Below are 10760 nucleotides of genomic sequence, written 5' to 3'. Positions count from 1 at the left end.
AGACAGACAGACAGACAGACAGACAGATAGACAGACAGACAGACAGATAGATAGATATGCTTGGGAATTGAATTAAGCTGCTCAGGCTATATATTTCTGATTCACTAACAAGAACTTACTCGTAAGACTCATTTGTTCAGAATCGTGAATCAGACTGCAATGGCTGTGCTGTATGTTTTGTGTCGTATATTCATTAGCGGTGTTATGATGCTGTTGAATAGTAGCAAAGTAAAATGATGTTCTGTTCCATGGTATGAATTAAAATGAAAATGGTCTGAATAAAAAGTGGTTCTCGGATCCCTGTCGTAATTAGAACAGTGTTTCTCAAATTTGCTCCTGGGATCCACTAGCACCGCACATGTGAAATCTTTTAGCAAAAACACCTGCTTCAAGTAACTGGCTTATTAGTAGCGGCTTCGTGACCTGAATTGGATGTGTCAGATTAGTGAGACACTTCCATTGGGCGAGTGTGGAGGGAACTCAGGCAGCAGAGTTCAGAAACACTGCCTTACTGAAACCTGGGCTCAAGGGCACAGTGGTGACACTGGTATTGGCAGGATGGGGATTTCAAAAAGTCTTCAGCTTAAAATGGCAACTGTATGTTACCAAGCAAGGGCCAAGTGTGTTTATACATTTAAATAAAATCAAAATAGCTGAAACTGATCTCCCAATGTCCAACTTCAAGACATTACCAGAGGCAGATCCATGAGGACCTGCATGCCGTCGCCTGGCCCCATGTGAGCAACGTGGTTGAAGTTGGTGGGGTTGGAGATCAGCTTGGATCTCATTTCAGGATCCCTCAGCATCTCCCTATTGAACAAAACGGAAACAACGTCACATGGATTAGGAGCAGCGCAGGAGTGCGGCAGTGTGAGAGATTTACTCCTGAAGCCACCTGACCTTCTCTGCTGCAGCCGCTCCTCCTCTGGTACTTTAAAAAGGAACTTCCTCTTGCTGCGTGTCCTCACCATCAGCTTCTTGCTGTTGTCTGAGGTCTCAGGGATGGCCAGATCACAGCCACCTGTGGAAACAAGAGTGTGAATGAGGTTGAGAAAGATGGTTGCGGCTCAAACTATGGCAGTCCTGGGTTTTTGCGCTCAGAGCGGCTGTGTCTGAACATACTGTGGAACTTGTTGGCAGCACGCCTAGAGGAGGTGTGACAAATGAGGTCATTCTAGTTTACCAAACAAAAGCATCTTTATCAAGAGGGCAATCTGCCAAAGTGGGCAGGAAGTGAATTGTAAATGGACCACAAAGGGTGGAGCCGTACATTTCATTACCTGGGCTGATCTTATGAAGAGACCTAGTGGTGTTTTGTTTGTGAACGAGTCAGTGCTTTTGAGCAAATCTTGTAAATGAGCAAATCATTCTCGTTCACTTCTATGTACTGATTCATTCAGCGTCTTTGAACAAATCTTGTAAGTGAACAATTAGTCATTAATTTCTATCTTGTAAGTGAACAATTAGTCATTAATTTCTATCTACTGACTCATATTTAGTATTTTTAAACAATTCTTATAAATGAACAAACCATTCTCTCACTGAATTATTTAGTGTTTTTGAACAAATTCCATAAGTGAACAAATAGTTCTTGTTTACTTCTATGCAGTGACTCATATACAACGTTTTTAAACAAATCTTGTAAATGAACAAATTATTATTCACCACTATGCACGGACTCATTCAGTGTTTTTGAAACAATATTGAAAGTAATATTCTTTTTCACTGAAGGCAGGAAAACAATCATGTGCTTCACAGAGGAGAGATATCAAAATATGACTTTAGAAAGAGCAAAGAGCATTCAAGAGAGTGCTGTCAAGAAGCATTTAAGTGACTGAACGTACTGAACAAATACGACCACTTGCTCAGCTTCGAGTCTCAATAAGAACAGCACTGAACAATGACACTTAACAACTCTTTCTAAAGCGTTTTTCAGTCACAAACACAGTTAGTGTTTTTAACAAATTGGTTGAGTGAATAATTCAGTGACTCATATTACTAATTTAATGTATAGCTTTACCTCATGTCTTCTTTTGTATAATCCTTAGAAGCCAAAATCGAAATAAAAAAATAAAATTAGCTTAATACAGGCCTAAATTGTAAGCAGATGTTTGAATGTTTAGTTCTCTCTTAAGTGTGTTTTATTAATTTCTCCAGTACCGATAACAGAACCGTTAACGTCAGAGCTTATCGATACTCTGGTCTTTCATAATTTAGCCCCGGGACCGATTAAATACCGGGTTTCGGTACCCATCCCTAGTCATAACATTCAAAGTTAACTGTCATCATCTACTGGCATGATGCAATGGCCAGTAAGGGCCACTGAATGAATCAATGAACAAATCATTCTAGTGAACCGATTAAAAAAAAATCATGTCACTGAGATTAATCAAAATCTCCACTATTACTGAGCTCCAAGCATGTGTGGGCTTGCTAGTATATATATACATGCATGCGTCAGTGTCTGTGTAGGCGGGAGTGATTGACATCACTTTGTGGAGGACACATTTCTTCTCAGGTGGACTATTGTAATCAGAGACTCTGGCTACATTGACTGAAGCAATAAACTCACCCTCAGCAGTGAAGCAGATGCAAGGTTCAGTGTGTGGGAGATGTGTGTTGACATGGTGAAGTGTGTGTGAGGTGGGATCAGACCTGAGGAGTTGTTGCTGAAGTAGATGAGGTGGGGCTGCTCAGAGCCAAACAGGTTCAGACTGCCCTCCACATTCAGGGGCCGAATCTACAGACACAGTTTAAAGTTAGATCAGCTTTTAAATCATAAATACAAACAGATCAAATTGAAACAGCATTCAGAAACTGTAAAATTAGGATCCTTCACTCACTCCTCTTAATGAGATGGTCTGGACCCATTCTGTGGTGTGGACATCAAACACGTCTACTCCATAATCACTGTACACTGTCAGGTAGTTCGAGTTTGAACCTGAAAATAATGAATATGGGTCTGAGATCTCATGCTCATGATCAGAACAGAAGGATGCACTGGGCAAATCATTCAAGATGCTGTTCTCAAAGGACTGCCTGACGTGCTTTGAAACTGGGTCAGAGGCTGGATTGTTCACTACTGTTTCTGTCTGAAACATCTGGGGCCCGATTCCCGAAATAGTGCTAAGAATAAAATTGTTCTTAAGTACCATTTTCTTATCGTCTAACTTAAGTAAAAAAAAAAGTGAAATAATATTAAGTATTGTTGAAAAGATTTAAGAATAACTATTATTTTTAATTAACACCATTCCTAGAAAATATTTAAGAACTCAAATTCATGAGAAAAAAGATATTCAAAACCAAAAAAAGTTAAAAATAACCTCTTAAAGTTAGGATAGCCTCACACTTGTCCTAAATTTCAAGATGTTTAATGGCTTGATTGGACTGGTTTATATATTAAGAATTACATCATTACATAATAGCTACATTCTACAATACTGTCCTTATCTGCTCCCTTGACCTTTCTGCATACGTTTGTTTACTGCCGCCCATTTTTTCCACTGGCCACCACTTTCCCATGGCTGCCTCTTACTTTCCGGTTTGATATCGAGCCGCTTAAAAAGAACTTTCTTCCTTGCACTAATTACCTTAATGAGAACAACCAGCGTTTGCCTACAAGTTTTGATTTCTTTTCTTTTCCTCCATGTCAAATTACAAGGGAAATGGTTACCATCAAATAAATTCACTTATTAAGACTAAACTCACATTACATCTCCTCCATTTTTACATTTAGATAACCTTTCTCATCATCTATCACTCACTTAAAGTCAACCTTTAAAATAAATGGAATAACACTATTTTTCATACTGTACATTATAACATTGTGATGCCTAAATTCACTTGTATCATTTAAAATCATTAATTTTGTTATTTGTTTTTTAATTTATTTAAATAATACAGTATCATTTATTGGTCATAACATGAAACTAATTATTGGCTTATTGGTATCGACCAGAATCACTGGATTACTACCCGTCAACTTAATATTTCATTTCAAGAACTACACTTATTATTATTGTTATATATTATTATCAAAAAATTATTTAAATTTATCCTAAGATTTTTTTTTTTACACATCTCTTTTAAACATCTAGTTCTCATCTTTGTCATCTCTACTTCCTCCCTGCTTTGCTATTTCTCCTTTATTCTTTCCTACTCCTCCCTTCCTCCAAGTCTACACATGAAAAACATCGGTATTTCAGGAGGGTTGATAACATGAATACAAACCGTTGCTTAGATACTTTCACCAATTATGTTTTACTTCCCACACAAGCTCTTCGGAGACACTTACTGCAGGCAAGCGGTGTGGCAGGCCACATCAGCTCCTGCGTTCGAGAGCGTCGTCCAGTCGCGTCCACGTACACTCCCAGCTGACTGAAGCACAGCAGCAGTTCATTGCCCCCCACCTCCATAGCGTGCAGCGCGTCCAGGGGCTGCTGGGCCAAAAAGGCTAGTGAGGGGTCTGCCGGGCTCACCAGACTCACCGGTGACGACTCTCCCTGCATGGCCAGCAGAGCGAAGCCTGACGGGTAACCCACGCACAGCCGATCACGAATAATACCCAGCCACTGGGCAATACCAGGTGCCTGCACCTCCCACAGCTTACGGTGATGGGGCTTTACGCGAGTGATTTCGTAGCAGATGACCTGGCGCTTCACACCTGCTAGGAGACACGCTGGGCCACCAGGGCGTAGGGTACCTATGGTCATAGCCTGGCAGCCTTTTGTCTCCGTCAACTTGGCCTCGCAATTAACATCCGCACCCTCCAGTGCCGCCCAGGGGTATAAATGGACATGGCGGTTACGGCCTGAAAGCAGAGCCACCATCTTCTCTTTGGGCATGAGCTCAATCTGGCAGATTCTTTTACAGTCAGCAGCACGAACAATGACTGAAAAAAGGTTCATGGGAAATTAATTACAGTGAAAATAATGGCAAAGAACTAAACCTGTGCTATACAGAGTACTCATACCATCTCTGGTGATCTCGACTACAAACAGGCCATCTTCTGTCCCCAACGCAATTCGTTCTCGATCTGTAGAGACAAAAGCAGGACAAATACGATTTGTGAATGGAATATTTGTGAATACAACGTGTCACTCTGTTCACCTGAAAATTGTGTTGTTCTAAACTCATAAGACTTTTGTTCATATTCAAAACCAAATTTTTAATGGAAACTGAGTGATTTCTGTCCCTCCATTGTAGGTACTTTCCTTCAAAACTTTGTTCATAAAGCTACTCCCAAGTAAAATGGGCAAGTCAAAGTCAAATATGGGTAATGACGGACAAGAAAAGCAGCATTTTTGTGAGGTACATAAATTAATGTAAACAGCATCAAGAAATGCTTGTTGTTCTCCTGAAAATGGGGGAATGTGGATTGATTCGTTTCGACTAATTACATTGATAGTACTCACCTACGATAGCAGCAGAGAGTGTCGTTTTGATGGCAGGCAGGCTGCTGTCATAGGCCTCGTGCAGGACATGCACCACACGGTTCTTCAAGCGGTTCTTGGCCAGGATGTTCTGCAGGCCCTCTAGGATGCCCACCCACTTCCTCTTCTCCACCTCACTCTCAGCTAACACCAGCAGAGGCACCGGCCGGACTGGAGAGTTCGAAGCGGATGACGTTACCTGTGCAGTTCAGGGCAAATATTGTTAATTATCAGGATGCACGATTAGGCAAATGTAGCAATGAATCATTTAAGGAACAGGACACGTTTTGGAGCGTACCCTAAATATGCAGGGAATGTCTTTACGACTGGCATGGATCACGTATATATATATGATTTGAGAATGTGACTAATCCTGACCTCAAGTCAAGGACCTGACTGGCCATCATACCAGGCTGAGTGGACTTCCCTTCTGGCACCTCATAGAGGAAGAGCTTACAGTCACACACTACAGCATATGTCCTCTGCCAGCCCTTCTTCACTCCTGTGGGCTTCGGGATCTGAAACAGGAGCAAACCCATACTGCAATTTAATGTATATTTAGTACAACATTCAGTAGGAAATACAATCAAATTCAATGCAAGGATTCAGGTGAGATAAATAAAATAATTGTCAAGAACAGAAACTTGACTACATTATCATTCTCACCCTGACAAAACCTTTGTAAGCTGTGCCAATGCCCCTCTGCACATCAATACCCAGAGGCCTCTTGGCCTGCTCTAGAGGAATGGGGCAAACCTGGGGCGCGTTGTCTTTACAGGACACGTGACAGATGAAAGAGCATACTAAAAGATATTCAGTGAGGGAGAGAGAATTACCAAACATTCAAAAATGTGACAAGTGAAACTGGCATTTAAATATTTCATCTTAGATCAAAAGCTCCTTATCATTTCCCCAAACCACCATTTTGGAGACGCCATATCTGATCTTATTTATCATTAATACTCAGCTCACCCTCACAGGCATAACCCTGCCGGATCTGGCCCACCATCAGGGAGGTACAGTGAGTGCACTGGGTTGGGCTGGAGAAAGTCTTAATGCTTAGCTGATGAGCTTTAGGCTGTTGACATAAACAAAATATTAACAGACAGAGGAATGGATGCATGCTGATGTGGACAGACTCAGGGTGTACTCAAACTAGGCACGGTTGCCTTGAACCACTCCCCTGCTGGCCTGCACTCACACTTGCACTAAACATTCCGGGCCGGAGCACACTTACGCCATGTATGAAATAACGGAGAAAACCACTTTTGCTAATATTCTGCCAAATAATTAATAATAATTAATTTATAATTTATGCCGTGCATTGATTTTCACTTGTATGTATCAGAAAATTATTAGGGAGGCAGCTGACGTTAATGAAATAATTTGCAGCTTTACTCGCAAATTACATTTCCTGTTCATCAATAAGGTAAGAACCAGAGGCATTATAAACCTAAATATACTTGATTGAATTAAATTAATTGAAAAGTGTAGTGTAGTAGTAGTAATAGAATATGTTTGCGGTCGTAATGACTACAGTAGCGCACACAAAATAGTATCTGTTCCATGCTCACACTGCATGCGTACCGCGCCCGAGCCCAACCGAACCGTGCCCTGGCCCACCTCTTCCAACTGGGCCAGGGCCGACTAAACGGAGCGCTCACACTAATCAAACCAACCGGGCTTTGGGGGTCAAACGCGTTCAGGCACGGTTCAAAACGCCTAGTGTGAGTACACCCTTAAAGAACCTAAAGGAAACAGGCTAATGATGAATCAGACACATCATATGGTCGTTTTACCTTTGGCACGCTGAGTGTGGGCTGATAGATTGGAGAAGGGGCAACAGGAGTGGTCGCTTGAAACTTGACTGGTTCCTAAAGGATTAAAACAACAATTCCATGAATAAAAATTCCATACATTTCTAGCAAATAAAACAAACATATATAAAATGTGTAATACCAAAACGTGTATATTTCAGTGCTTATTTTTCTGTCAAAAAACCTTTCAACATTTTTTAATCTGTGTCCTATCCATTACTATTCAGGAAATGACTAAATCAATGATCAATGTATCAGATAGGAAGTCTGACAGCAGCAGAATGTAATAGGAAGTGTTAGGTGGACACTCACATCCTGTTCTGAAGCCATTGATGGGGAGGAAGTGGGGATGTCCGTCTTCTGGGGTGTGGCGTCCACATCACCAACGGAGCTTGTCTGAGGGAAAGACCACAGTTGGGATACAGCTCAAAATGTGTATGCATCATCACGCAAACATTGTCACAATGTGACTGAGATGATATTTGTGAAAATTATTACGTCATAACTAATAAGCATTCAGAAGTCATGTGCTTACTCATGAAAGCCATGAGCACTAATATAATGATATATTACAAATAACAAAGCTGAATTTTGTTCTCAAGAAACATTTCTTATTATCAATGTTGAAAACAGTGGTGCTTAAAATTATTGTGAAAATGAACCGTGGCATTGGTATATCGGTACATATTTTCACATAGCTATGAGAAGCATTAAACATGGACGCGCGTGCGGTTGCTGTACTGTATTAAAGCTTTAATCAGGATAAAACTGTATATTAAAAGCTACCATAAGCAGTAGCAGTAGTATCTAAAAGTATGAGACAACAACAAACAAAAAACATAGGCCTACCATTAAAAGCTGTGCTTGCACAGGTTCTGCGTGATCCTCTTCAATAATATCCTCTGCTTCTCAATCGGGCTCAAACTGATAAGCGATATTAACGACGCCGTTGTTTACAATACAACCGGAGCACATGCCGCTGAGGTGAGGGGCGGGACGATTAGACGCGCACTAGAAGCGGTTTAGCCAATCACAACACACTGGGCTAGCTAACCAATCAGAACCCATCGCTTATTTCTGAGGGCGGGGCTTCATAAAAACAGGAGAAGATCAGCCCGTTTCTCAGAGAAGGGACAGAGCGGTGTGGAATAATGGTAAATTATGTGAAAAATAATGAGTTTTTTTTTTTTTTTTAACGAAGCATTAACACATGTTAGACTGCACCCCATAAACACAATCAAGCCTAGAAAAAATACAGTGAACCACCCCTTTAAGTCTCTCATCCCAAATATAAGCAAACAGCACATTTCGGCTTAGCAAACACTAATGTATCCTATGCCATCTATAATTCAACTTAAGATGCATTTGTAAACTCTAATGCACCATCCTTGGCTAACATTATCTGCAATTAAGCCCCAAAATTATGCACAAATAATACTTACCAAGCACAATACAATACAATACAATACAAAACATACTGATTCGGTCTAACTGTATATCTATGCAACGTGAATGCATAATGGTATCAATTAAGGGTGATTCTGAAATTTAAGATGCACAAAGACTGGCAGGAAATTAAAATAATTACAAAATTAATTGACATCACTTTTTCCTCAGAGAATTACTTTCATGTTCAATTAGCTTACAAGCGCATACCATCATCACCTATATTGGTAGGTTATAAATATTTGTGAAATATCCCCCACAATTTAATCATCTTTCATTCATTTTATTTCATTCGATTCATTTTATGGCTGGTTGCCTTAGTCATTCAATCTAAATTATGGATGTTAATTGTCCTAGTGGGCTCTAAGAGTTAACTAATGGCTTAGTGCATTTGCAGACGTGACTAATGGAGAGTAACATTATTCACATTAGCCGTTTAAGAGGTTAGAAGGCAGTGGGAAGGTGGTTAATACTAACTGCTGGATGCTAATCGAGAGTCTCTTACATTTAGCACCTACAATTAGACTGAATTGGTTCTAGGATCTGGTTGCAATATGGCAGAGGAACACGGTCAGCAGACAAAACAGATGTAACAAACTGAAGGGCATGCTGGTTAGGCTGAATGCAAGTTGTATGGTCAACTTCTGGCCTTAAATGGTGAGTCAGGCATGATTAACATATAGTAGGTATCATGAGTGCTGTTTTATTTAGACAAAGCATAAGATGAACTACAATATGACTTGCAAGCTTTTGAGACACTTTGTCTGCTGACAGATCACTCCTGCCGAGGTTAAATTTCACAGAGGGAGGAACCTTGTTCAGCAAACTTACTTCATCCCAAAATGCAAGCAGAGAAGATGCGGATGAGGAGAAGACAGAGTCCTTTTTTTTGAGGGGGACAAAAATAAGATGACAGGTAACACAGCTTGTCTTTATGAACTTACTTTCACTTTAGGTCTTTCCCTATAATCCCATGAGTTTCAAAAATACAGCCTGGTTACATCTGTCAACCTAATCACTTACTTCAAGCAGTTTCATTAAACTGAAAGATGGGCATCAGACTTGCAAAATTGTCCAGTTGACTTGGTCTCTGAATAGGCAATCAAAGCATGATGGACCATTTGGCCATGAACTGAACTGACTCAGTGACTATAGTAAATCCATCGCTCAAGTCTTTGTCATCAGCTACTGTTCCAATGTAAACTGTGACTGAAAGCTACATGAAAACTGTTGGGAGTCGGTGATTTCAGGATGAGGCAGGGCAGGAAGCCTCATATCACACATCTACAACAGCAGGCTAAGGTCAACAAGGGACTCGCTCTTGAGCTCAAAAGCAGCAGGAACTGACTGCTTGATATGTGTTTTTGAACTTGATATAGCATCTGAAATCAAACCTGGAAACTCCAGACAGGTAAAAAAGGTGCCGGGGAGGGGGATAATTAAAGAATCTAATTAGAATAGAACTACACGCTTAGGTAGCAACATGGTTTTGACAGAACTCCAATGTCCAGTGTAATATCCTACACTAAAAAATGACATCAAAAACAACAATTTAAACAACTTTACATTTCAAATAAAGGCTTTAAATCATTAAAAAAGTAAAAAATAAAATAAAACTATTATCTGTACACAAATCAGGGCTGTGCTTATAAACAAGAGGCGAGCTGAGTAGATCAGGGACATCAGAACCAGTATCCACTGTCTGCTAGACATTCGTAAACGTGTGTATACTCCAATGTTTCAATCTGGTTACTACTGACGTCACCTCTTCGTATAGATAAACAATCTTTTAGGTCTCTGGTTTTCTGAGGCCGGAGGACATTAGGATGATGAAATGAATGGAGAGAGGCTTGTTAATGTATGTAACGCAGTAGCACAAGGGTGCCCAACCCTGCTCCTGGCGATCGACTGTCCTGCAAAGTTTAGCTCCAACTCTAATCAAAGACACCTGCCTTTAATTTTTAAGTGATCCTAAAGACCCTAATTAGTTGCTTCAGGTGTGTTTGATTAGGGTTGGAGCTAAACTTTGCAGGACAGTCGATCGCCAGGAGCAGGGTTGGGCACC

The 10760-nt window shown here is 40.5% G+C and overlaps 1 protein-coding gene across 1 annotated transcript in view; it reads right to left on the bottom strand.

The window, feature by feature from the left end:
- LOC107701514 (serine/threonine-protein kinase MRCK beta-like) overlaps positions 1 to 10760 on the bottom strand; it is an 83658-nt gene that overhangs the window by 6336 nt on the left and 66562 nt on the right. The window contains 14 exon segments of the mRNA XM_016503555.1: positions 693 to 810; positions 901 to 1021; positions 2656 to 2740; positions 2844 to 2941; positions 4295 to 4891; positions 4973 to 5035; positions 5415 to 5631; positions 5731 to 5809; positions 5811 to 5950; positions 6099 to 6235; positions 6405 to 6510; positions 7232 to 7306; positions 7562 to 7645; positions 9527 to 9577. Of these exon segments, the coding sequence (XP_016359041.1) occupies positions 693 to 810; positions 901 to 1021; positions 2656 to 2740; positions 2844 to 2941; positions 4295 to 4891; positions 4973 to 5035; positions 5415 to 5631; positions 5731 to 5809; positions 5811 to 5950; positions 6099 to 6235; positions 6405 to 6510; positions 7232 to 7306; positions 7562 to 7645; positions 9527 to 9577 (1971 nt within the window).

Source organism: Sinocyclocheilus anshuiensis, unplaced genomic scaffold (assembly GCF_001515605.1).
Source record: "Sinocyclocheilus anshuiensis isolate Anshui unplaced genomic scaffold, SAMN03320099.WGS_v1.1 scaffold1051, whole genome shotgun sequence".
In the NCBI taxonomy this organism is placed as follows: domain Eukaryota; kingdom Metazoa; phylum Chordata; class Actinopteri; order Cypriniformes; family Cyprinidae; genus Sinocyclocheilus; species Sinocyclocheilus anshuiensis.
Note: the sequence above shows the minus strand (reverse complement) of the source record. Positions and strands in the feature narration are given on the sequence as shown.